Source organism: Perca fluviatilis, chromosome 7, assembly GCF_010015445.1.
Source record: "Perca fluviatilis chromosome 7, GENO_Pfluv_1.0, whole genome shotgun sequence".
NCBI lineage: Eukaryota > Metazoa > Chordata > Actinopteri > Perciformes > Percidae > Perca > Perca fluviatilis.
The window spans coordinates 19,752,781-19,780,779 of record NC_053118.1 but is presented as its reverse complement, the minus strand read 5'-3'; the positions used below and the strand labels follow the sequence as shown (position 1 = coordinate 19,780,779).

At 41.6% G+C, this 27,999-nt stretch overlaps 2 protein-coding genes across 2 annotated transcripts in view; one reads left to right on the top strand and one right to left on the bottom strand.

Annotated features, from left to right (window-relative positions):
- creb5b (cAMP responsive element binding protein 5b) overlaps positions 1-20,355 on the top strand; it is a 41,004-nt gene extending 20,649 nt beyond the window's left edge. Inside the window, 7 exon segments of the mRNA XM_039806070.1 lie at positions 1,200-1,326; positions 2,669-2,779; positions 14,017-14,340; positions 15,647-15,811; positions 15,814-15,894; positions 16,441-16,549; positions 17,565-20,355. Coding sequence (XP_039662004.1) covers positions 1,200-1,326; positions 2,669-2,779; positions 14,017-14,340; positions 15,647-15,811; positions 15,814-15,894; positions 16,441-16,549; positions 17,565-17,719 — 1,072 coding nt within the window. The 3' untranslated portion in view covers positions 17,720-20,355.
- Positions 20,356-20,757: 402 nt separating this feature from the next.
- On the bottom strand, positions 20,758-27,080 carry cpvl (carboxypeptidase vitellogenic like). The gene is made up of 13 exons (XM_039806071.1): positions 26,939-27,080; positions 26,626-26,804; positions 25,968-26,089; positions 24,828-24,942; positions 24,626-24,684; positions 24,390-24,469; positions 24,205-24,271; positions 23,721-23,843; positions 23,176-23,307; positions 22,942-23,040; positions 22,659-22,832; positions 22,371-22,553; positions 20,758-21,610 (listed from the first exon to the last, which is right to left on the bottom strand). The coding sequence occupies exons 1-13, from the start codon at positions 26,941-26,943 to the stop codon at positions 21,512-21,514; spliced, it is 1,437 nt and encodes a 478-aa protein (XP_039662005.1). The 5' UTR covers positions 26,944-27,080; the 3' UTR covers positions 20,758-21,511.
- Positions 27,081-27,999: the final 919 nt, after the last annotated feature.

Below are 27,999 nucleotides of genomic sequence, written 5' to 3'. Positions count from 1 at the left end.
ATATGTGATTTATTGATGTGGCCATGAGTGTGGATAGGCCTGTTGGTCCGCACACGCTTTTGTGGTCACCAAGGGAAATTTCTTTCTTCCCCACAGGGCTCCAAACTGCTATAGCAGCTTCTAAAAGTGATTCTAGTCATGCACGATTCATGGTTGTTATGACAAATATTGTGAATTCATCATCGCCATCATCGTTATTCATCCATTGTACTACATGAAGTGTTTAAAGTGCATCCAAAAACTCCCAAGATGCCTCAGATTTCAACTGCAGCATGAATACACATCTATACACTATTTGTTTCCACTCTGACTTTGTAGTTGCGGAAACAAGTGGAAACTAAAAATTAAATAAGTTGGGGAAAGCATTTGCTCTGTAATAGCACAGATGTGAAACGAATAAATGTGGGAAATTGTTTTTAAGAAGAGCAGTGTAGTGATCTCACATTGTAGAATTACAATAGGGTTCCTTTCAGGTTAAAGCATTTTGTGAACTTCTGTTAGACTTGGTTTTTAAGACATCTCATATTAATAAATATAGTAAGACTTCATTTTAACCCTTTAGCATTTACGAGCAGAAATTAAACACTGAATTAATGATTTATAACACATTGTACTGTAGTTGTAAGCCGATATAAGGGGTGATTAATGTTTTGTCAACAAGTATAACTCCTCCAAAATAGGCAAATAATGATTGAATGAATAAAACACAATTAATCATATAAAATATAAAATAAAATAAATACATAGTATTTATTAAGTATTTTTATTTTATATATGTATTCACAAATTACTTATTCTAATATAATTATTATTTATAAATTAAGTATTTATTTAATTGGATCTTCACTCTCATCACAACTGCGCAAACTGTAGGCTGATGAAGGCTACAAGATGTAGCTGAAAACTAGAAAGTGGACCTTAAATTACAAAGGATCTTTGATGTGTGTCAATCCAATATTGCTAGAAATGATTACAGCTATGTTATACTGTGTTATCAATCAGTCATTATGTGTTTATACAGCAGTTATGGATGCTTCACAAGAGAATATATATTATATTATAACTAGCACCATAGCGGTGGTGGTAGCTGGGTTTGATGTTGTTATATGACAATGCCAAAAATAGCAATATCAGTTTTCTACAACAGTGTCAAACATGAAATTCTCTGAACGTCTGTCTGTGTGTGCGTGTCTTCTCAGGCCTGTCCCTGGCTCGCTGTCCTCATTGCTGCACCTACGAAACAGACAGAGACAGCCTCTGCCAGCCTCCATGCCTGGAACTCTGCCAGACCCGACCATGCCTGGCTCCTCCGCTGTGCTGATGCCTGTGAGTACAACAACGGCACACTGAGCACATTTACTCATGGGTGCACTTGCACATGCAGAAGCAAAGTCACTCACTCATATGTGACGACAGTAACAGCACAGCACATAAACTATGTATTAGTTTGGGATGTTTTCTATCACCTTTAAAATAATTTACCACCGTTTATAAGGAAGTAATCTCCTGTAGAAATGAAAGAGTCTACCTCTGGGTTTGCAATATAGGCTTTATTGTAATTAAGCCAAAAAGACTTAGAGGACCCACATTGGGAAGCGGGGAATGATAACAACCCAGAGAAAGCTCCTCGTATCAGGATTCTAATGATACAACATATGTTCTCATTGTAACACAAGACAGCCTGTGTTTATGGTATGAGAAAAAAACTCCCATGTTTATTAAATTAAGAGCTAAGGGATTTTGGGGAAGATTGACAGTTCAGGAAAGGGGTGCAGGTTTGGGTGATATTTTTACACAAAACACACTTAGTGCAATTAAGGCTGTGTGTCAGGTTCTAGGCCTGAGTCTCTGTGAATGAGGGGGGGTCAGGCAAATGGAGGTGGAGAGAGACCATTCCCTATAGAGACCACCACACCACCCAGAATTAAGCAGCTGGGAAGCCATAGCAGCTCATGCACATGTACATGCAGACACTCACACAAAGGTTTCTTCTTTCCTGCATATACTGCTCAGTGAGCACTGCTTGCATCATCACTCTGCGCAGGTGACCTCTCACCCCTGTCAGCTTAACCAGCTGACTTCCGCATATTCAGGTCTCAGCTGTGACACATGACCATACTGACACGGATCACTATGAGACAGCCTGTAACCAAACACACACATGAAGACAGTTTCTAATGCATTCATACAACTAGCTCACACCTTCTCAAATCTCGTTCACCTTATTATCACGTCCTGTACCAAGAGGGGCTGTGGTCTGATGCGTTAGTCCGACACTCATCACACTATTATCAGAAACACACACACCCCTGTTGCACTGGCTTCCTGTGTTAAGTCCCTCCATGCTGGCTTCCTGTTTTGGGTCAGTTCCAGTTATCATCACACAGAGCTGTGCATAAGGCAGCCTGTCATGTGAAATCAGGCTCCCGTGTTCTCTCATCTCGTCCCCCATAGCCTACTGTGCTGGAGGATGAGTCTCACACTTTAAATGCTAAAATTTATTTTGTGAAAGCAGTGATAGCATCTTGTTAAGACATAAAAATAGCGTATATCATAGCTAAATAAAGAGTTTTTATGGATTTATCCTGTAAAAAAAAAGTTCTGTGGTATGGGAATAATATGTCTACACTTGTGAGTATGACTGTTATAATGGTGTTGTAATCTTCAGATGGAGAGACAAATGTCCATGGGCTCCAATATGATGGGTATGCAAGGACCCACCCACAGCAGCTCCTGCTCTTCCACTCACATTCCCTCCATGCACTCAGAAGCCAAACTGGTGAGTATATGGATGTATTCACATTGATTTATGCACGCACATAGACAAATGCACACACTCGAGCTAAAAGTGTTGCAACTTTCTTTTCCACTGGGCTGTGCCAGCAAAGCTGTGCTCTTAGGTCTGTGTGGATTTCATCATTTGGTGTGTAATCAAAGCTGTGTCTGAACCTGCCAGTGCAGCGCTGGAGACTCTGGCTGGAATAAAGGGCCCTTTATGTGGTTGTGGCTGGGCTGCCCACCGACTGCCTGATGTATATCTTAATGTACAGAACATGTTCTGTAGGTCCTGCAACTTGTTAGCACTAGTTTAACACAGCAGGGAAAACATCAAATGACCTCATCCTTCACAAAGCAGGCAGTTAGAGCAGTGGGAATGAGACGTAGCTGAGAGAGGAGAGAGTAACAGAAAGAGTGAGAGTCAGAAGACTGACTGATGAAAAAGCTGAAGAGAAAGAAACCTTCCACTCAGTTTGACTTTGCATGTTAGCACTGCTAATACTGATGCCAGTGACTGATAGTATACGTCTGATTAATGCCAAATAGATGACATTTACAGTCGAAATTATATGAATTGATTAACACTGTAGCAACATGACCACCAGCCAATCTTTGTTTTCAAAATAAATAAAAATGGAAAATGGAAAAGGCTCCATAGAAATTAGAGCAAGTGTCATGGAAATCAAAAACATCACAAGGCATAATAAAAAGCATTGGCTGCTCTTTGTGTTTAGAAAGGTTCACTGATAGCTGAGTTTGCCGGACAGAAACATCTTGTGGAGAGAGAGAGAGAGGAGAGAGAGAGAGAGAGAGAGAGAGAGAGAGAGAGAGAGAGAGAGAGGTAGCAGAGGTCATAAGAAGAGTTATTGCTCTGATAGAGGAGAGCGGGAGCATTCCCAGGGCATTTAATTCTCCCTCTTCCTCCTGCTCTCTCAAGATTGATCGTCTTTGTAGTCTTTTGAATCTCTCCAACTGTTCCTATGGTAACACGTTCGGGTAACACAATATTAGTGTATTAGGCTTATCTCTTCCCTGGCCGTCATCCAGACACATCTTACTCTTTTTTTCTCCTTCTATCTATGTAATTGAATTGTAAATGCTCTGTTAGGCCTCCCATAAACATATGCAGTCACTAAATGGCTACAGGCCCCTCAACCATGCAACTTTCTGGTTAGTTGGCCATTCAGACACGAGGCACAGCAACCAAATGTGAATCAATTGAGATTCTGCTCCCTGATGTCTGAACGCAACTGATGGAATTCCATGATTGTGGACAGAAAGTGAGAGACTAATTGTGTTATCAGGGTGCGATCTCCAGCGTGGGTTTCATAAGCATAGACGGGGTCTCTAATGTCTGTAATATCCGCGCCTGGGTCAGGTCGATAAATACGGCCTCGCTATCGTATAACTGGGCCATGATCAGGCCCATGTGTCCCCTGCGACATTCTCAATCCGGCTCTAATCGCATTACCACGACCATGTTGACTTTCCGCCAATGGGAAATCTCTGCACTGTAACCCCACACCCCCGAGGCACGGACCTGGATGCAGTCTTTCTGCTCAACGTTTACATTGTGAGAGCGGAGAAGGGGATTGAGTGGGACTTTGATAGACATGAAGGAAATAGATAGACAGGCAGAGTGAGCAAGGGAGTTGAAAGGCGAGAGACAGTATCGATATTCTGAGAAACCAAACTGTGTGTGAGAGTGAGAAATTGGACAAATTATTTGTGCGCAACATGAAAGGGAAAGGACTTTTGCTCGGTCTAGTTTCCTTTGCATTTCTGCATGTGTGCATGAACGTATGCTCATATGTGTGTGATAGTTTGATATATTGTGGTAACTGGAGGCTTCAGTAGCAGAATTAACCCTCCCCTGCCAGAGAAAGCATGCCCAGAGTCTGGGCTAATGAAGGCTAATTGATTTTGTGGTGGGCCAGAGCAGCAGAGAGGCCTGTCTCTGGTGTAAATAGTTAATGAGCCGAAGGACTGCTGTGGTCCCTTGGGGACTCATATCTCGCTCTAAGTTCTCTGTTTGTGGTCTCTAGACCAAAGACTGTATCTGCATCAGTGCCCATCTTTGTTCTCTTCTATCTCTGATTTTCTCCTTAAGTGCCGCCATTTAAGTGGTACAGCAAAGCCCGATGGTGCAGTAACTGACTTGTATGTTTTCCTTTTTGGCTTTTAGCTGGTTGTCTGGGAGTGTTTTATTAGTTTTGGTTCAAGTGTTTTTTTTTCTCCTTCTTGCGAAGGACTGGGTGCTCATGGTGCCGGGTGTGGTTGTGTTCTGCTCTGTTGTGGTCTGGGGAATAGAATGGTGCGTGTTGTGTGCTGGAGGTTGTGGGATAGTTGACCCTCGCAGCGTAGAGGAAACGCTACAGAGAAGAAGCCAAGTTCCACAGCACGCCGGCCAAAGCATTACGTCAATGCTCAGAGCCAGTTCTCCACAGGGCCTTGCGAACAGTCGCACACACACATACTCACTGACTGCTCCGGCTCTGTGTCGTACTCTACATCTGGTGTCACATACTTACAGCCACAGGCATTTATATACATACAAACAGTCAGGTACTTAAAAACAACAGCAAATGAGATGTACACACATGTGTTCATATACACAGAGATGCACATACAGTACTAAATAAACGCATGCATACATGCACTGTGTTCTCCTCTGAATACCTTCCTCTCCTGCTCAGATGGTTTGATATATTTGTTTGTATGATGAAAGACATTCATTATCATTTCTCATCTGTAATAAGGGAAGCCCAAACAAGTCCTTATCAAGCTGGTTCTAAATAACATCTGCGAGTGCCGACTATGGGACTTGACTTAGCTCATGTCAGCGGTGGAATTCTGCATTGTTTTTGTGTCCCTTTTAAATGAGCTCCTTGCTTTCCACACATCCTGCTTGCCTGCTAATTTCAGACAGAGAGGCCTTGAAACAGTTTGGTGCTGTTGTATGAAAATGTGTTATTTATTATCTCCCAATTATCTATTGTTTACATTGTTACTAAGGACAATACATTTGTCACTAAGCATCAGGCTAGGTGCTGAGTTTTTTATGAGGTAAACAATACTATATGTTCCTTCACTGCAGCTCTCTTGGCTGTGGAGCTGGCACTAGATGGGTGGATGACATAATTCCTGGCATGCTCTAAATGTACTCCTTTTTACTTGAGAGGGGAAAAAAACAGTGCGTCTCTCTTAAAGAAACACTTCATAGGACACAAGAGGACCAATAATCAAAGTGTTTCTAGCACGTTAATGTAGCTTTTTACATTTCATTTACACAACCCTTACTGTTCTTATGTTTTACTATAGTTACAGAATTGCAACAGGCCTTTAGGTCAATAGGCTTGAAGTTCAAGCTTTGCCCTAAACAGCGAACAAGTAAAACAAAAGTTACATGCATATTCTGTTCAGAAATTCCTAGAAAAGCCACAGCCACAGATGTGTCAGTTTTCACCTCTGCTACATGATGATTGATTGAGCGATTAGCTCAGTATGATGTCACTTGTAAGCAGTAAAACTGCTTGTACATGGTAACCCTATTACGTGTTCCATTAATTTTCTTCCACCGTAGTAGGGAAGCACCTCTGGCTAAACCTCTTGTTGTGTGGAGCAGCAGCACACACAATAGGAGTCTGACTCCAGGTTTTGTAAGAATCATCTGTATGAATGGTGGCATTGTCGGGCTATGATGTCATTGGAGAGGGACGGTTAGCTAAGAGCACAGCTGAATCTGTACGCTGCTTCACTGAGCTCTTGAATATGTGCAACTGCACTGTATGTTTGTGTGCATGCTCACGAATGTGTGAATGACTCGCTTTCAGTGCAATCATTGTCCTTGGAGTCAAAACACAACTGTATTGGAGTGGGCTAAAACAAACCATAGAGTTTGCAGATAGTATTTGATGCGGATCTGTTATGTGTATATGTGTGGTTAGTTAAGTAAACGTGTGGATGTGCGATAAACAGCAGTCAAACAAGGACACAAGAAATAGAAAGTGGCCAATGTCAGTGTCTTGGATACAAAGAAAGGTTTGTAGATGATAAACATGATGTTTCTCACTATTGCTATGGAGGTGAGTGGAGTGCGAGCTGAGGAGCTGCTGGATCAATGTGTGTCTGCCAGTTTATCAGTGTTGGACACAGACCAGAGAGGGGCCCCTCTCTCACTGCCTCCACTGTGTTGCCAGTGCCAAAGGGTCTGAACCACATACATAGTAATAGTAAATCAAAGGTAAATGGACATGATGTGTTTCAAGATGTTGAGTCTCTTATTTGACAGGCTTTGTCAGCTCTATTCCCCAACAGGATTGTCTGTTGTAATAGTGAACAGTGTGCCTCATTTATACCAACTGTTTTCACTGGTTAATTTAGGCCATTTATACAAAACTTTAGCTACTTACACATTACTGCTGAATCATAGAATAATATTAGCCCTGTTATGGATATATTTGCTAAACACAATCAGCATTTTTCACATTAGAGAGACCTGGCAGAAGTGCCAGTCATTGTTGCGAATTTTAAAATTAAACAGCTACTTACTAAGTAAATCAATAATTTGACACAGATATTGATTTAAAAATAAAAATTTAAAAATGGTCCTCCAGAGTCTTATCAGAACTAAATCCATGGCAACGGTCTGCTATACAAAAATAACAGACCGTAGAATGCCGTGATTGACCAATCAGAATTGAGTATTCAACAAAGTCGATTAAAAATATGATATCATTTATGAGATTTATTTTTCTTTATTTAATAGAACATATTACAACAACCTACACTCTGTGAGCATGTTCAATTAACCATGAGCTTTCAAAAAGCTGCATTTATGATGGCAAAGGCAAGAGGCCACTGCCATTGTATAAGTTATAAAAAAAATAATAATAATAATAATAATAATAATAATAATAATTCTCTAGTAACCAGTCACATACACTTTTTATCATTTTATTTACATCAGAAACAGGTTTCTGAGGCGTGGTCAAATTACCTGCTTTGACCCATTCAGTTCAAAGTGTATACAACATCACTGCATCACTCTAAAAAGGGATTTTAGTGACATTAGCATGTCTTACAAATGTGAACAAAGAGTGACTCCTGTGAGAACCTCTTGCTTGAAATGGATATAGATCAAAGCTAAACAGTTAGAGCACTGCAGGGAACTACATTTTGTCATTTGAAACTGATAAAAAAGCAGAGAAACTTTTACAGCTGAAAGTTTAAGGTTGACATTGAAAAGCTACTATACAGCGAGTTCTTTTAAGGACTTTAAATATACTGGTACATTTATATTATGAGTAGTTACATGTGTGTGTGTGTGTGTGTGTGCTTGTATGCCTAACCCTCTGCATGTCTGTGTGTGTGTGTGTGTGTTGTGTAGCTTTTTTTTTTGCATAGTGTAAAACGCATCTGTTTGTCTTTGGATGACTGCGTGTTGTTTTAGCTGTGCTGATGGGAGGTGTATGTGAAGGCCATTTGGTCATGGTTCAGGGCCTGTGAATGGGACGGGGCTCCGGTAGAGCCAAGCTTGGGTAAACCAGCTGCCATCACCACACGGGCCAGACTGGACTGGTCCATCCAACATGAGCCCCCCCTGGAGCCTGAGCAGTAAGCGAGATCACTCACTGGACTCCAAAATAACCACTCATAACACTGGAGGGGCGATTGGAAAAAAGTCTGTTGTGTCAGAGGTTTTCAGTCGGATAAAGTGTAGTCAATATTGACCAGTTGGGACACTACTTCATCTCTGTTAATGCTTACACATTAGACCCACTTCTGTTTTCTTCATGGTGATCAAAACTAAGAGCTTCTTCTTTTTAGGTTCTTTCTCTTTGTTTCTCAGTCATTTTGACACATGGAGCACAAGAGGAATCTTGTGCCTGTGGGTGGCTTAACAATGTGGGATCCCAATGCAAATGTTAATAGAAATATAAGTATTTATTTTACAGGACAAAGTCTGAATGAAAAATCCAAACACAAATAGGAACACTGGTTACAATTTACATCTAAACAATGAATGGGAAGTTAAGGGTCCTGTTTCTGCCAAAATACACAAGCATTTGAGGTCTGTTTTTAAGCATCTGTGAAATGATCAAATCAAGTCATCCAATTTAAGTTACTCTGATTAGCATGCTGACTCATAATTTGCCTGTCGCTTTTGATGCCACAAATTAAGACATATGTTAGTGTTTATTATTGTATTCATGATCTGTCTGTCTCCCTCGCTCTGAGGCATTCTCTGTATTCAAGATTGTGGCAGTGGGTGTAGTGATAACCATGTAGGCTGCACTGGAGCAGGGCTTTACAATAGAGGCAACAGTGGGGATATACAGACTGGAGTCAGAGGCCCATCCATTAACTTGACAGGGTGGAGAAGCTGCCAAGAGTATGAGTGCATGCTTTGGAGCATGCTCCTCAGTGGGCGTGTGTGTCGCTACGCCCATACCGCCACAGTTCCTCCGAGCACCACTAGAGCGTTGGGCCCGGGCAGAACAGCCGGGCTATGTCCATCTCCCCGTCTGTGACTGGAACCACAGGGAGGGTCTGTTCAGCCCCGACTCTGATCAGCTTGGCCCAGAACCCGAGAGAGGAGAAAGGGGGCGACATTACAGCCCTCCCATCAGACTGTCTGCCTGTACATTCCCTGAGGAAATCAGTTTAACAGTCCCCAGCTCTTGGCAAGCAGAGGGAGAGGGGGTGGAGGAACAGGGAAGAGGTGTATGTGTATATGTGTGTGTGTGTGTGTGTGTGTGTGTGTGTGTGTGTGTGTGTGTGTGTGTGTGTGTGTGTGTGTGAGAGAGAGAGAGAGAGAGAGAGAAAGGGGACGTTACTGCCTCTCTAGGCGAGAGGGAAATCTAATAAAATTGAACTAATGGGGGTGTGGAGTTTTAGGGCATAGAGAGTGGGTTTTGCAGACAGGCACTGGTGGGTAGTGGTGGTGGTGGAGATGAGGAGAATGGAAATGGATCCTCTGAGTGCTTGGCAAAGCAGCAGAGCCAAACTCCTGCTTTCAACTGCAGATGGTGAACCCTTGTTGGGTTTAGAGCACGAGTTAGGGGGCCTTGGCCCACGAGAAACGCTGCCAGGAAAGTTACAGCTATGATATATTATGCAATTAGATATACGGAGTGCTTGCACATGATCACTACTGTTCTAGTATAGTGTTAACAAAAGGCTGACAGAGACAGACAGAAGCTTGAATGTTTCTCCTTGGACTCTTTAATGTGAAGCGGAAGATCTCCATTTGAAACTGTGATCTTTTAGCACTTAAACAATGACTCCACAGACTGGTTAAATCTTTCTAACCTGCTGTAAGGCGCCAGAGGGCCACAGGTCCCCTGATACTACACTGCTCCACTTTTAAGGGGAATAAAAGTGCTCACCCTGACCTCGCTGGGTTTGATTTACCCATCCTGAGGCGGGTGTGGTCTCTTCCCTTTGTACCTGCTCCATGCTCTTGCTTCCTCCTCTCAGGGTTAATAGATATGAAGTCATCTGGCGAGGAGAAACCTGAATGTGTTCTCAGGATGTGCCCAGAGCACTCACAGGGACATCACTCAAAGCCCCCTGTGTCACAGAGGAAGCAGCCATTAATAAATATCATTAATGGGTGATCACCTGGTATCGCTGAAACCACATAAATGAGAACAGCCTAAAAAAAAGAAGTGGGAGTGGAGAGGTCAGGGGCCAAAGGTCTGAGAGGAGAGAGCTCCCCTCTGGGCAAAATATGGCTGAACGAGGGATGGTGTTTTAACAATGGAAAATCAATAGTATAGTACACTTACACACTGCATGAAATGTAGTGTCAAATGCATGTGATTACATATATAGACTGCTAATTTATAGATTTACCCTAGAAGCTGACATGTCTTTATGGTGTCATGGGCTGCTCATCCTCTTGTTGTGTCTTTGCTGTATTTTTAACAACAGCAGGACAGACAGTGGTAGGACAGACTGTGTGCCATCCCATCTGTGAGTGCCCTGTACCACCACAGGCTGACACCTGCACTGATTTAATGACTGTTTTCTGTAGCGGCCATGTTGCTGCAGGAGAAATGCGTACGTATGGGTGTGTTATTAGAGTAAAATGAATGTGGTGGTTAAGTTCTTGTGCTTAGCGCAGTCTGGGGGAAAATACAACCATGTGTTAAAGAGTCATTAGGGAGCTGATGAAGGTGTTTAAGAATCACAGCCTGCTCATCATCGCTCTGCTAACGTCCCGTAGTTGCGTCACTGTGGTTCTGGATACAAAGACTTAAGTTTTGGCCGAGGTGGGTTTAACTGAGCTGGAGTCTCAACTCCAGATGGAGCAGTAGCAGACACTTGTGCAGAGATAGCCTCCGGAATAAGTTTATATCACGGTAAGGGTTTCTCTTTTGACTCAATTTGAACCTTGTTTTTTTCCTTTAAACTCTAGGTTAATTTGAGTGTGTTAATATAATACCTGCTACTTATTTAGGTAGTAGACTTTTCTTGCTATGTTTCTTTACCTTTTGGATCTGTTGGTTATGTGGGATGGGTTTTGCATCAGATATGCTGTCTTGGTTCAACAATGTAAATATGAACTTGTTTTTGGTGAAACTGGTCCGTTTCTTTTGTGTTTTGTCTTAATCCTGTTTGTAACCATCACCACTAAGGCTTTTGGAGTGGCCCCTCAGCTTTTTGACCTGCCTCTGTACTCTGACACTCTTGGGCCTCTTCGGATGCAGGCTAATTCAATTAATAAACAGATAGCGCTGCAATACCAGCTGGACAGTTCTCAGAGACACTGATAAATGAGCACTAGCCGTCTTGGGCCAATGTGTGTGGGGAGGAGACACTAGAAGCCATCTAATCTCCCCCTACTCCTGCTCTCTCTCTCTCTCTCTCTCTGCCCCCCTTCACCTCCCTTTTACCCTATTTGTCCTTCTCCCCTGGCGTCTGGTTGGCAGGGAGTCAGACAGCTCCAGATGAGCATCTTACCCACACACATGCAACTTTACTAGGGCCTCAAAAACAGAGCTACACAGGCAGCCAGCAGATTCCTTTGGCTTCTGTCCATTCAGGTGACGGCCTGCTCTGTGTGGCAGGAGATTGTCAAACTCTGATTGGTTTTCTCTTTCTCAAGAGGGGTGGGTCTCACCTCTCTGGTTCTGACTGACAAGCTGAAGGGAAGTTGTTTAGTGTGGGCTGTCAGCCTCAGAATTCATCCTGCGAGTCACGGAAGATGTCCTTGTCAACACTGGTGACTATGATTGATATTTGTAAACTTGTTTAAATCATTTTTTTTTTGTTTTGGTTGCATGTCAACTAGCTGGATGTTATTTGTGCATGTTTATGCAATAGAAAGATATCCAGGACGAAAACTCAGAGTGTATACAGACTGTAACTTATACTGTTGATAAGTAACAATATATTAAAGTAAGCCAGAGCATCTCACTGATCAAATGTTACCCTCAATGAGTCTTAGTATGACTGTGATGCTGTGGACAGCTGCAGGCCTGGGGCCCCCCCACTGTGTGTTAGTTTATACTCTGTGGTATTTTAACCCCTTGTGTCACCGGGCACAAAGAAGAAGGGCTGTGGAGTTGTGCTGCTGAGGCTGTGGTGAAGGCAGTTAGCAGGGGTTAGGGTGTGATCAGATATAGATAAACATTAAGCAAATGTATAAAAACGTTCACATCGAGGGGCAAGAGGTAAAAACAAAAGCATGTAGCTCTAAAAATGGAGCGCTGTTTCCCTATGTCAGGCATACCTTGGTTTGACAAGCAGAAACTATACTCAGCCAAAACAGGCTTGGCAAGGTCATAATTTCACTGTGCTGGTTTCATGTGCAGTTATATCACTGAGCTGAGTATGGAAAGACAAGTAAAGACAACTAGACTACTGGTAAATCCTTTCACAAATACATATATGCAATTTGTAAATATAATACAAACCAGAATGGTATGCTCTTCTTTGACTGTCCGACTTCTAAAATGATTTATTTGAATGTCTTCTTCCTCCAGGTAAAAAGCTTTCCACTCATGAACAGTATATGAGAGAGTGGAGTGGAGGGCTGATGTTTTTCTCTGGTCGTGTCTAAGCATCATGATCCAGACCAGCTGGATGCCATTCCCAATGGGAATCATGAATGTGAAGGTTGTTAAAAGATATGGAGCCCTGGACACAGCGTGGACTCACTGACAGCAGCTGGGAGAGGGGGGAAGGGAGCAGTGAGAGGAAAGAAAGCACTGGGAAAGAGAATAGAAAACTTTGTGGAATTCACAACAGTATCCTCGAAATGAATGCCTTTGTTTTCAGGTTTGTTGCTAACCATTAACTAAAGGTCACAAGTAGACAAATTATCGACCGGATATCACTGGACTTAAGTATTTATTCAAGTTAATGAACGCATTTATTCACATCATCAGTAGTGCACTTGCTAAAAAGATGTGCATTAATCAAAATTCAACCATCTCAACACTCTCTCATCCTGTTATTCCTAAAGCGGTTAAAATGTAAATAAGTCATGAAATCGTTCAGACATGAATTTGTTTTTACATTTTGTCTAGGTTTGTGTAGAACTGATGAAGCCTGAAGACATACTTTGGCACTTGTATGTTTGAATTTGGTTTTTTTTTCTGGTCTTGTGGTTGTCTTTATGTGATGCCCAGAAAAACAGACTCTTGAGGAGAGGTGCATTCAGTAAACACGAGGAACACAAGCGCACCTTCACAGAGCCTCTCTCTGGTCTCTCTCCCAGTCCGCTCTGAGACACCGGTCCAGTCAGGGCTAAGTAGACCACGCGGTTAAAGCAGCAACAAACCTCCTGCTGGGTCAACAGCAAGGAGCAGTTTGAGGCTCACACCTTGCCAGCAAGCTCATCTCGCAGGCAGGCACACACACACACACACACACACACACACACACACACACACACACACACACACACGCACACATGCATAGGGGAGAGAGGGCTATTAGGAATATGAGGAGGAGGGACTGGTGGGATGGCAATCACAGAAGGTAAAGCGGGAGAATGACAAGACTGAAGGAGAGACAGAGGACAGCCTAAGTGGCTTTGATTTGTTCTCCAGACATATGAATTCATGGAGCCATTCATCATCTCCTAGTCAGCACATGAACCCGCTCTGTAACTGTTGATAATTAGAGATGAGAGATGAGAGCATGCACAAACTTTAAAAAAATATATATTTTCACAAAAAATGATGTTAAACATTGTGTTTGGTGTCCTTTTTGTCTACTCAGAGGCTGAAGGCTGCACTTTCACACCACCCGGGTACCATTGCCAACGGCAACATGAACTCCATGGGCCACATGATGGAGATGATGTCATCGCGGCAGGAGCAAGGCGCCCACCATCACATGCACTCGCACCCGCACCAGCACCTGCAAGCCCCTCCTCACGCATACCAGCACCACAGCCACCACCACCACAGCCAGGGCCACGGCCAGGGTGGACACCACCACCCGCAGGGACACAACCCCCATCAAAACTCCCACAATGCCCACCTACATCCTGGGCACCCACACCAGACCTCACCGCACCCTCCAATGCACTCTGCTTCTCATGTAAGCAAAGCTCATTCCTGGGAGAGCCGAAGCTTTTTAGAAAGAGCCACAAAGTCAATAACACATTAACTACACTGCACATTAATACCTCTCATATAGCAAGATGCCACTGTATATCATACATGTATCATGACTAAAAAGAAAGACAGCTCTTTAAAAGCCCTCTGAGCAGTTTTGAAGTCAGCTATTAGTGGTTTAGTATATAGCAGTTAAGTATAGCTGAAATAATGCTTTAAATTCACAGTAAGTCAATGGATGATCACATTTTCCCTTACTGCAGCCATAATGCCAAGTAGTTTCCTGGCAACCATCTCAAAGGTAATTTTTGTAAAGGTTGGTCAGCTACAGGTCAGTGTCAGATGCCTGCCATGGAGGGAAAGGGTCATGTAGAGGCCAAAAAGTAGCCATTATAAAGGATGCTCACTACTGTCTTTTGAAAACTATGCTCCAAACCATCCTGAACTGCCAAGCTGCCATTATGCGGCTACAACATTGTCCAGGTGCAGAACGAGTTCTATAAATGCTGGTCCTGATGATGACCAGACAGCCTTGGCTAATAGTCCTGGAACATCTTGGCTGTGAATATTTTTGGTTTAATTTTAATTAAAAGTTCGAAAGTGTTGCTCACAGCAATAAAAATAACATGATGTGAGACACTTTGTCCTTGCATTGTCTAACGGCCTTTGCAATGCCAAGCATTTTGGATCAAGGACAGTCCGACATCAAGAAATGCAATTCACTGTATGTTCCAAATGTATCATTAGGGCATTTAAACAACACTCTCTGTGTGCACAGAGGCCATTGAAGCAGCTTGTATTTTCCATGGTTCCCATAAAAAATGGTAATGATCTGAAGACTGAAAACACTTGACCTTGCCAAGTATATGTCAAGATCTGTCAGTGCACGTACGGTTTTAGAAACAAGTCTTTTGACTGCGGCTGGTGGTGTTAGACGAAGTGGGAGTGGGCCGTGGAAAACTGCCTCCTCACACCTCTTTAACAAGGTGGGCAGGCTGGTGAATCAGCCCAGTCACTCACTCTGTCACAACTGACGCCCATAGCCCGGCTCACAGGGCACGTGGCCCAACCAGATGTTGTTTTTGGGGAAGTTGCCAGACATGGAATAGCTGCAGGAGGTAATGTATAGATGCTTGTATTGAGGCCTTTCGGGCAGTGGAGCTGTGACATCAGACAGGTGGCTGGATGTTTTTCAGGTGTGTCAGAATGGTTACATGTCTGGTTGGCAGACAGACATGGTCCCATCAGAGAGCTCAGTGATGCTGATACCTTTTCCTCCTGGGTTTCAGATGTCACCTGCAACCCAGCAGATGCATCCCACGCAGACACTGCAGTCTCCGCCACCCAGCGGCGGGCGGCGCAGGCGAGTAGTGGATGAGGATCCGGACGAACGTCGGCGGAAGTTTCTGAAAAAAAAAAAAAAGATGAGAAAACAAAAAAAAAAAAAAATAAAAGAAAGAAGGGCGCGGGCGCAAGGAGAGAGAAAAAGGGGGGGGGGTTAGCGGAAGAGCTCACTCAGACCAACATGCAGCTTCAGGTACACAATGAACTTCAGGTGTTGACAACTTCAATAACCCTCTGAACTTCTAAAACTTCAACATCTACATTTCACTCAGTTCTTAATGATATTATCCATTTCTGCACAAGAGATAATGGTGTTATTATGAGTGTGCATAAACACTCATAACATGATCTGTTGGATGTTATCAGTGTTGGACTGAAGAAACATATCTGAAACCCTATTTTACTATTTAGACGTATTAAAAAATGAATGGTAAAAAAAGTCTGAGAGCTCAAAAAACACTGCATCCTACAATTCCTATAAAGCATCATTAGCACCACGTCCCAAATTTGTATCACAGGTTTTCAGTTCAAATTTAAAAAGTCTTAAACCCATTCCAAGATATGAAATAACCCTGCTGGCCATATTAATATATTGTAGTTATAATGGGAATACACTTTTTGTTACCAATAGACTCATACTAATAGTTATCAAGTCATTAAGGATAATAGCGTAGCGTGCTTTAATTGTGGATTCCCTGATTTATAGTCTTGAAATATTTCTGTTTTTCCTGCATTTCAGAATGAAGTGACCATGCTAAAGAACGAGGTGACCCAACTCAAGCAGCTTCTCCTCACACACAAGGACTGTCCCATCACCACTATGCAGAAAGAGTCCCAAGGTTACCTCAGTGAGTAGCTCAGACATAAACACAGACACACACACACTTGGGAATTTGACAAAAAAACACGTCTTCATGTGTGTGCCTTAGTCCGACAGTGCGGATAGCGCTGTGGGGAAAATGTTAATTGTCTTGCCAGAGGAAAGATTTAAACTCTACAAACTGAACTGTGATGGACACTCAGTGACTGCCAAGACTCTTCGCTCCTATGTGCTGGTATCCAGCTCCCACGCTCGCGGCAGGACTCTTCCTTTCACATATGGGTGTTGCACACTCTGGTAGCCAGCCTGGACTGGGAGTTGGTAGTCTGAATCCCGTATGAGACCTGTTTTTCCATCTGACGGCACCTCCGCGCACAGAGGCAGCCGAGACTCAACGTGAGAAAGACGTCACAGGCTGTACATTGGCATCCAAACTCTTATGGATGCCCCAAGATCTCACTGATTACCGGACTGTGCCTCGGCTCAGCCGTGCATGACATCAGAGCCCCACCCTTTGATAGGGATACAAGTGACATTTCCATGTAATTAGTGTAGGGCACCTCCCTGTGTGGCTTTAGCGCAGGAAAATAAGGCTCACATCCCCCTTGGCTGAAGGGTTCTTTTATACAGAAGAGAGCCAACTCCCAGACTGGGCTGGGAGAGACTTTCATTGATGAGTCTAGCTTGTGTACAGATGTCACCTTTAATGTGTCCAATCTTCATCAGGTGTGTTTATGGAGTTGAGTGATTCACTTTTCCATTTTTGTGCTATCCATTTATGGCCTATTTTGGGATGACAGGTGAGACTTAAGATGTGAATTTAATGTGTCATGTGTTTTACATGTATGCATTTCTGCTAATAAAGCTGTTTTTTTTTACAATAATGAGATTTGGTCTGTGTTTGCTTTGACATTATTTACTATAATTTATTTTACTATCACATTATATTTTAAAGCCTTAGTGCAGAGCTTGAAGGTCATAGTATTTACACTACTCTTCACACATGTCGTCCATCCTCATTGATGTCTTTGCTGTCTCCTCAGGTCCAGACAGCAGTCCGGCGGGCAGTCCAGCTCCAGCGTGCTCCCAGCAGCAGGTCATTCAGCACAACACCATCACCACCTCCACCACAACCATAGGGGGCAGCAGTGTGCACGGACAAACCAATCACCGCACAGACATTAACCCCATCCACTAGGTTCAAGAGAGACTATAACCCCTGCCCAAACTCCCCCTGCTACCCTGCTTTCTGAGGGTTGCCAACTGCACATGCTGGCCCCCCTCTCCCTCCATCAAGAGAAACCTCAAAGGCCTGTGAGGCTGTTCTTTATACAGTAGCTACAGTATGTATTTTTATAGACCAATCCTATTAACGCATAAATGTTCTATGGTTTGTTGCATCTTTCTTATCTGTTTTTCATGCTTTTAGCAAAAAGGGAGTTTCTGCTAATCTCATGCAGCATTTAAGTGAATTTTTCTGTTGTGTAATGGTACAAAATGGACCACAGCGGTCATGGACCCTGAGGACAGAAACATAAGCCTCAGACTGCCATCTCTATTAGCAGGCCTTACATCTCTGTATGCCCGATGGACTGAAAAATAAGTCAAATCTTTCTCTGAATATTACACGTGGACAGTGTGTTGAGTGTATGCAACAGACACTATGAGTGGGATGTTGCTGCCTTTAAGTTGTCTTTTGAAACCAAGTCAAACTGTCACCATGATGTCTTGAAGACAGGAATATGCAAGCAGGTGTAATGATCCTTTTCTTTTCTTGAAGCGTAAATGACTGTTAACCATTTCCCTGTCAGCGGTATTCTTAAAGAGTGTCATAAAATACAGCACGACAGTGAAAACATGATCAAAGCAATACATCGCAGTATTGATCATCTTCTCTACTGTGTGTCCACTTGATCAGCATGGCCAAGCCACTCTGGTCCCGAGGACGATGCTGTTACAGCTACAGAACTGTACACTGTGATACCAGTGAGGCAGCTCAGGAGTTGTCAAAAACTCCTCCGCTCTCCAGGACCAACTGAAGCTTTAATTATTGAGGCCTCTTTTCGTGTTTGTGCATCTGGATTTTAGGATCCATAGTTTTGAGTATGCATGTGAATGATGTATATTATGTTTTGCCTTCTTTCCTCTGCAGAACAAAGTTCAGTGGGTGTGTAAAGAAAGAAAAACAAAAAAAGTGTGTGAGAAAGTGACTGTGAGCATGATTTTTATTTTATTTTTTTATATATATATATATATATATGACTGGCATCTTACAACTGGCAAAGTGTTTTAGGGTTTCTAAAGACAAAAAGAGGAGCAGTTTATGCCTGTGCTTTCCAAAATGTCACAATGTGCCTGAATCTTTCTTAAAATCTTTTGTTGGCTTTCTGTAGACAGCAACTCGTTCTCTTCAAACAATCAAAACTATTCTCAGTGTGTTATTAATGAGTTGTCTCGGCTTTCGTCTTGGATGTCTGCTGCACGTAAGCGCAAAACCAGCTGACCAAGGAGAAAAATACCCGCTTTTCATTTGACCTCTCTGACTTCATCAATTTCTCTTCCTCTCTTTCTCAGGCCGCCGCTGCAGAGTAAAGGCTGTACTAATAGTGACGTTTTTTTTTTTTTATTCTCCATTCCAGCCTTGAAACTTCACGCCTTCTCATGTTGACTCCTCTTTATCTCTTTCCTATGACCAGGAATGTCGACTCATTAGCATGATGACCATAATGCACTGTGTTTTACAGTAGGATGGATGAAATACATTCCACTGACAGGTGGAGCGATCGCAGAGCTGTCTATGCACTTTGTCCTCTGTCATGCCAGAGGGTAGAATAGCCATATTAAAGGTCCCGGTAATTCTCAGTGATCCCCCTCCCTTTTCACACACCAGCGAGAAACTTAACTGTGTTTGGCTTTATGGAGAAACTGTGCCTGGCATGCATCACGTGTGTGTAGATAAAAGAAGGGAGCCTAGAGCTCGTTACGTTTGTGCCCTTTTTATTCTGGAAAATAAAGTTGAAGGACGTGAAATGTAAATCTTTATCCTCATAACATTCAAGTTTTGTCGAAGCATTCGGACTGTTAATGTGTTAACCCTGGAGTCTGTGTGTTCCGATGAGACAGAGAAATTTGATTCTCTTGAAAAGGGCTTTGTCGTACCAACCCTTTGAACTGAAGCTTGCCTTATTTTAGGTTGTTTTTAAACCATATTTAGACTGTTAGACCATTCCAAATTAACCTCTTGCATGTGAAAAGTATGGCAATGACCTCAAAATACTTTCAACTGGAATACTTTGGAGGTTAGCTATTTTAGAGTTAGTTTTCTTTTTTTGACAGTGGGTCCAGGTTCAGAAAAAGACATTACTGCCGAGGCAGACAAAAAAAGACAGATGGAAGTGCAGTGTAAGTGCATCGGTGTGGATTTGTGAGAGGTGGAGAACAATTCCTATGTATTAATGATGTTATAATTGTATTATTTTAAATCTAAAACTATAAATATTGTACATAATGTCATTAATTTCGGTTATCCTGTACATGTAATGCAACCACCTTTCTTTTTGAAGGGAGTCAATGTGTGGTACATGTTTGTAAATAATGTTTGCATAGCACTTGTGGCCTTTTGTTGTACGTCGAGGCTCATTTCAGCGCTTAAATACATTGTTTATATGTAATGGACTGACGAATCCATTCTTTCCCGCATAACTTTGTACATTTTGTGTGTATCTGTAATGACATTGTCTTCATTTTGTTTTGCATTTGTACAGATGTTAAAGTATCACTGCAGCTACATTACGGTATGAAAATAAAGCACTTGTTGTGTAACATACAAACTAACTGATGGGATTTGATGTCACTACTTGTACTTGACTAGTGACACAATTATTTTATGTGCCGATAACTAGAGTGCACAAATGAAATGAAGAGATATCAATTGAATATTTGAAGAATTCTATTAAAAGAAAACTTTCCCAGTAAACAAACAGGACGCTTGTCCTTGAGACATAACTGCTCATTAAATAGTTAGGTGCTTTAAAGGATTGGGATACTCGTTAATTATTAATCTGTCTAGACATCTTGATAGTTGCCTGATGAAATAACATGTCAGTTAACTAATGTACAAAAACATCTTTATGGCAATCCGTCCAAAAAAATAACCAACTAAAACTACAGACCAGTGCAGCGTGGCAAATACATTCTGAAGCCACACTAGCCAAAAATAATTTCATTAACAAGCATTGTGTATTGTTGCAATATGCCCCCATTTTTCAGAGATAGAGTAATTTAATAGTTTTTAGGACCTAACTTCAGATAATCAGGAATGTAACGGTATTACCTTTTAAAAAATACATTGAATGAGTGCTAGTGATATTGTTTGGCTTTCCAGTGACATTTCTTTACACACAGGGACCCCTGGTGGACAGTTTGAAGATTAATCAAACCGTACTTGACAGGAGAAATCCCTTTTCAACAACAGGTGCTGCCATATCTGTACTGCAACAGAAGTCAATTAAATTTTTTTTTTTAAAAAACACTGTCAGATGCTAAATTCATTCCTTTTCTCTGATCATTAAAACAGAAAAACAAAACATTTTATTTCAAGATAATTCCACACTGGTGTCAAGGTGTTTTCTTGTATTTCATCATCCTGCATTTTCCGATTGAATGCAACATGAAAGATATTTTTCTCACACAATCAAAACAGAAATAAACATGAAATGTTTTCATGGAAAGCAGTCCTGTTAATCAGATTAAAATGTCATTTTTACTTAATTTGTACCATTTGATGATGTGGGCTGGGATTCAGGCAAAATTTACTTCTTTTTTTTTCATTTTGCAGTGCATCAGAGAGCAGTTCAAAGTCCTCCACCTAATGTCACCTAGAGATGTGTGCAAATCCAACAACGTGCTGATTTACAACAGTCTTTAAAATCAACAGCCAATAATTAAAAAGATGCTATTTAAAAGAGGAGGTGCTTTGATCAGCTGTGTTTCATTTCCAGCCCTGCGTTGAAAGGAATCTGTCAATCATGTCAAAGGACCTCGCCGGTTGGTCGTAAGGCAGAATGTGTCCTCCTCCTCGGATGATGACCTGCGTGAAAAGAGGAGATAATTAAACACAGGTGTTCACAGAGTACATTTCACATTAGGCACGTTCGAAATGAACTGCGCCTCGCCTGTAAAGTAGACGAGAGCAGGCGGCAGCAGCCGGGGGCGGGGACAAAAATCCGCTCTCAAGTCGGACAGTTTTCCAGCTGATTCCAGCAGCCTTCAGGCTGAACAGGAAGTGACAGAAACACTGTGGTCCGATTCTCAGACCCATATATCAGCTCCTACACAGTCTCCAGTTGATTTTATTATGACAGAGTAGCTGTCAAAATTCTCTACATGCGATCTGTTGCTGATTTTAATTAACAACAGACTGTAGATGATCCATAATCTGAACAGATTTGGTCTCTCTGACTTCTAAACATAACTATCAGTCACACAACAGATGTTCTGTATAGAATAAGCTTTTAAATCAGACAAATAGCAGTTAAAATCCCTCCGATTCAAAATCAATAAAAAGTTTATATAAAACGTCATCATGTTGAGTTGATTCTGAACCAATCAGCTGCATGCCCTGGGTCCGCCTGGCTCTTGCAGTTGGTGAAAAGCAACTGCGCTACCTGCATCTCAGAACTGCGGCCGCCTTGGTCTCGTGAGATTATCGTTGCCCACGTGTGCATGACGTCAGAGCAAGTCGGACACAAATCTAACCGGCATGCATTGGGCGGCGATCGCCGGTGATCGATTCTGCGCAGATCTGGCTCATCTCGAACGAGCCTATTGTTTTTCGACTAACTGCTCACCTGGTAAAACTCTCCCACTTGTCTCACGTAACCTGCCACCTCTGTGTCGCCGGGCTGAAGCTTCCAGTGGAAGCGAGGGGCTGTTTTGTACTCAGCTGCTCCGGTCCAGTTGACAGTAGGCAGGAACCTCTCAGTCAGTGGAGCTGCTACAATTACATCCAGCTGACCGCTGTAGATTAAGACCTGGATGTGTGGAGAAGAGGGATTAGGGGGACTTTCTAAGCAGTCTACTACCGCTGCACATTGCAGACAACACACAACTACAGTGGATAATCCCACACCCCTCACCCTATAGTTGTCCATCAGCACCCCGAGCCACGGTTTGATGCTCTTCATGACATCCTGTAGAAGGTGCTTCTCCACCTCTGAGCCGTCGTGGAACGTCAAATTCCCCACGTGGATGGCACGTCGCACCGCCGGCAGAGTCACAAACTGGGAGAAGTACTCCTGGTCTTCAGGCTCCTGTGGTGCACAAAAAGCAAATGTAATGGCGTTAAAGTAATGTTTTGAAAGGTTTGTTTTTGAGAAGTCACACAGGCAGCTTTGAAGCTCTGCCAAGGTTTCTACTCACCTGGCATGTCATGTAGTTGAAGTAGTTGGTGCAGCCAGTAGCATTTTGAAAGAAAGAGGGATATGGTTCCACGTCACCATTCAGCAAACTATCAAAAACCTGAAGTGAGACATTAACAAAATGGTCAGCTAATGTTTTGATTGTATTCACAATTTTATTGTTTGTTTCAGAAAGATGGGAGAATAAAAATGCATTTCAAAATGTATTTTGACAAACGTAAGAGGGAACTCTTACCTGAAAGGCCTCCACCCACTTCTGGTGCTGAATGAGTTTAACCCCCAAGTCTGTCTGCTGGACGACATACTGTTTTTGGAGTTCATCTATCATGCCGGTTTGGTACAGGAACTCACCATAACCACCCAGCATCTGAGATGGAAGAAAAGTAAAATATTATACTAATTTCTACATTGACATGACTGAACTATAGACTACTATACACCTGACAGGATCAGGCAAAAGAAGTGAAATACTCCCTGCTGGAGCGGGACTTTTTTTAAGTGTAGGAAAATATGAAAGAAAACGAGAGAGAGTTTATTTATTAACCAAAGTCAGATTGCCTGATGAGCCTCCCCATTGTATGAGATAAATGAAATAAGAGCTAAGACTAGAAATGTGATGAGATATTAGATGAAAGATGAGAAATTAGATTAAAATAAATTAGGGGCATTTGCCACAAAGCAAAGTACAATCTGGAGACATTGGAAATTCATCAGTCAAGATGATTTAGTTTAAAAACTGAGAAATTATCAGAAAATGACTTCATTTTATCAGATACGCACCAGTTCTGGATCACAGAGCCCATCACCAATAGCCATCCCCATGAAGTTAATTTTCACTTTGGCAGTGGGGTTGTTTTTATGGATGTAGTACGAAATGGCAGGAACATACTTCCCTGCATAAGACTGCATGGGGACAGAAGATTAGCATGGGTTAGGATAATGTTTTACATAGACAGAATTTGTTGTTGTTGTCGGAAACTATCATGGTCTTGTTGCGGTGATATTTTAAGACAAACTTCCATCTCATCCAAAATGTGTTCCATATCTTACATGACAAGGATTTTCTCTAATGAGTGAGTATGTATGTATGTATGTATGTATGTATGTATGTATGTATGTATGTATGTATGTATGTATATATATATATATTTTTTTTTACTATTGTAATGTGTACAAGTTAACAAAAGCCACTTGTGTAATGCCACTACTATACATTTTGAAAATATTAATTTGCAAAGCTTGAAGAAAAAATAAATAAACATACCTCTCCAGTTGCATAGAAGTCATTGGACTGATACTCAGGAAAGAGCTGGAAGAACTGTGTTAAAGCACTTTTAATAAAAGGAAGAGATGGGAATAATAAAAGAGTTAGTAACAATCAAACACCAGACTCATAGATCAAAGTGATAAGAACACAAATTTAAAAAAATTGGATGGCAGGTATTTTACCTGTACAGATCTCTGCCAACATCATCCTGGTTCTGAGCAAAACCTCGGTCATCATCAGTGAAGCTGAAACCCGTTCCAACCTAGAAAACAAATCTTCTTCGTCAAAGACTTGTCAGTAAATACTCATGCACATTAAAAAGTCAGATCAGCTGAGAGCCCTTGAATGAAAGATGTGTTTCATGTTTTTAGTTTGTGGCTTTTTTTTTTTGTCTGAGGATAAATAAAGTAATACGTACCGGATTGTCAATGTACAAAACCGAATATCTCGATGTCCAAGCGTAATCCCTCAAACCAACTGCAAAGACGAAAAAACAGGACCAGGTCAGAGAAAAATCAACAATGCTCCAACACAAATTATACGGGGCTCAAGCTTATTACTTTAAGGATTATAGTGAATGTTTATGTACGCTGCTGTAGTGTCAGATCAGTTCTTCTTACCGGTCAAGTTCTTATACACCACATATGGTCCATGTTCCACAAAGAGACCGAACATGGAGGTGCCACCGGGTCCGCCTTGCAGCCAGAGGAGGACCGGAGCTTTATCTCGGTTTGCCTACAGGTCAGGGCATCACACAGAAGGTTAGGATCTCAGCACCATCCAGTGGTCACTTCAGTTTATTAACAAAAAGATTAAAAGAAATGAAGTAACTACACTTCGTTAGGACAGACCTGAATGTTCTAACCTGTGATAGTAATACAGATTAAAATGGTGTCAGGTATAGGCCAAGGCAGGTTAATTCGACTGTAAAGATGGGACAAACAATCAAAATACAATGTCAAACATCGGTCTCTGTCGCCTAATATGGGAATATCAACACCAGACTATCAAATGTAACAGATTTACGGCTTTCTTTTAGAGATTTTAAAGTCTCAGAAATGTGTTTAAATGTGTGAGTGATGCATTAACTCTTATACAGTGCACATATTAGTAAACACTGACTCTTGTGAATGGTAGATGTCACATATGGAATCATCTTCACAGTGGCTGAACTGGAAGAAGGACAAAGAACATCTTGGACTGAATGCACAAGTTATTTTTGAGGGAGATAAAAATAAATGTCATGCACTTTAAATGAGATTTAATTGACTATATATATATATATATATATATATATATATATATATATATATATACATACATACACACACACACTATAAAAGGCTAGAAGACTGATATTGCATTCACTGTCATAGAAGTGGCAAGTATGAAATACAGATATGAGACTTGTTACTGATTTATAGCTTGAACAAAACAAAGAAGTAAAAAAAAAGAAGAAAAAAAAAGCTCCCTCTTCCTAGACCTCGGGTAAAAAAATGTGACTTAACACAAAACAAAGTCTAAAATCATAGCTGACACAGCAGCTGACTAAACACACAGGTGCAATTCCTTATCACATGTTGACTGAGGGAACACAGTAAAAATACCTGAAGTACAATCAAATTGAGTTCCAAAGAAAACAAGCACAAGAATGACTACAAATGTCATAACTTATGCTTCCTTCTTGTGATCCTCTCCCAAACTGCAGCATTGACAGCAATCTAACCATGTCATTTAAAAAAGAAGAAGTCTGAGCCTACCATCAGTGCGGGGAAGAACCAAAAGAAGAGGTTGCTGTTGTATTTCTTGTTGACAGTGAGGTATCCGGCATAACTCTTGACATTGGCACCTGGCATATCTCCTACCAGACTCAGTTTCCTGGCTGGAACAAAATAAAAAGATGTCTGCAATCATGTGATCATTATTAAACTATAACAATGAATGATGACTGCAGTTTTAAGGCCATATAGTATTTAGGACTGCACAATATATAGTTTTTCTCTTTTTTTAAAATCATCATCGTGATGTCAATTTGCACGATAACATTTTTTAAAAGACTGCCACATTGAAGTTGAAAGAGAGTCTGAGTAGAAAACTGCACTTTAAATTATTTTTTCATTCCTTTTTATTGATGCCATGTGTGTTCAGTTCAATGTTCCATTTGTTCAATAAAATAATGTTGGAAATAATTTCCTCTCATTTTTATTAATTGATCAAGACGTTTGTTGTATTTTAGCATTATACTGAAAGCAGCAGAATAGCCGAACTGAAAACACTTTCATATCCGTTTATTTATCGCAAGTAATATTGTTATAGCGCTATTCAACAACGTAATCGCATGCATACATTTCTCATATCGTGCTGCCCTAAAAATGTGTGCGCACTTATTCACTATACTTATGCACTATTCTCTTATACCTTCATCTATGGCGCCCTTCTCCAGGTACGGAGTGAGAAAGAGAGGAGACCCGGGGTCCGCTCCATTCAGGCCGCTCACACGGTGAGATTTTCGGCAGAAAAACGAGGAGCAGCTCCGTGAGTGTGCAGATTCCAGACAGGCCCACAGTAACAGGAAACCCAAAGTTTCCCTCCACAGCCTGCCAACATTTACAAAATGCATATCAGACTACAGGCCGGTCATTCATGTGTGAACCTCAAACACCAGCAGGTCGACTGCTCGGGTCTTACACAGCACGCGCAATATGTGAATAAACTATTCGTTAAAACTCACCTCATGTTCACTGTCGGTTCTTTGGCAACAGGAAAAAGTTTAGTCTTTAGTCGTTAAAACGTCTTTTAGTTGGTCAGCTGCAGCTGCTGTGGACTAGAACCATTATATACTAGAACATGTGAGGCTAAGTCAGGTGATCAACTCTTGGTAGGTCATGTGACAAATTGGGTCACGTGGTCGTTGTTATGGTTCCTGCAACCAATGGATGCATAGACCCATGGCCCTCAACCATGCCCTCAACGTGGTCTTGTAGGAAACTTCCGGCGTCTTAACTAAGTTGCCTAAAGAGAGATTAACGTTTTTTGTGTGCTAAAACTTTGAAAGTAGGTTAGACTGACTTGGTGAGTAAACTGTTTTCAAACTGCTTGTTTCAAAGTAGCAGTTGTTAGGTTATAAAAAGTTAAACCATTGGTGATGTTTTAGAGCAATATACTTTTAGGTCAAAAATGTAACTTATTTTATGTAAACTGCTGTGAGACTGAGTGACACTGAAACTGAGCCGAAAAGGATTTTTTCAATACTGATTAAGCCTAATCAGCATTTGTCTGGCTCACACCATCTCGAGCTTCTAAAGAATCATCAGGTCATATCTGTCATTTAGCATAGAGGAGAAAGCTCCTTGTCCCCACACACGGAGACCTATTGTTTCTGCTTTTTGGGGAGCCACTCCCTGCTGGGCCAGAGTTGATTAGAACAAAGGAAATGCATATCTCTGTAAACTTGAATAGAATTGGCACTACCATGATAAACGACCTTTGTCTGTGATCTGGAGTAAACCTGAAATTCAGAGATGTGTCCTTATCCTGAGAGATTTTTTATTCAAGGTAACACCCACAATTCCACAGGAATATAATTCGGAAACAGAGGTGATTTCAGGACTGTTTTGATGTAACTCCACAAGGAGAAGCATGATTTCAGTCCGCTGTCAGCTGCAGTGTAATATTTGTTACATGTCGTTTTCATCATGTTGTTTTATTAAACCTTTTGCTTAACTTTCATTTGGACCCAAGTCTCTCCTTCCTCCTCAGAAATCAAACGATCACGTTCTTTTAGAATTTCTT

Coding starts and splice junctions, on each gene's coding strand:
- cpvl (XM_039806071.1), bottom strand. Junction 23,844..24,204: donor ACTTCTATGCAACTGGAGAG/GTATGTTTATTT, acceptor GTCCCCATGCAG/TCTTATGCAGGGAAGTATGT. Junction 23,041..23,175: donor AGTGGGTGGAGGCCTTTCAG/GTAAGAGTTCCC, acceptor GTCTCACTTCAG/GTTTTTGATAGTTTGCTGAA.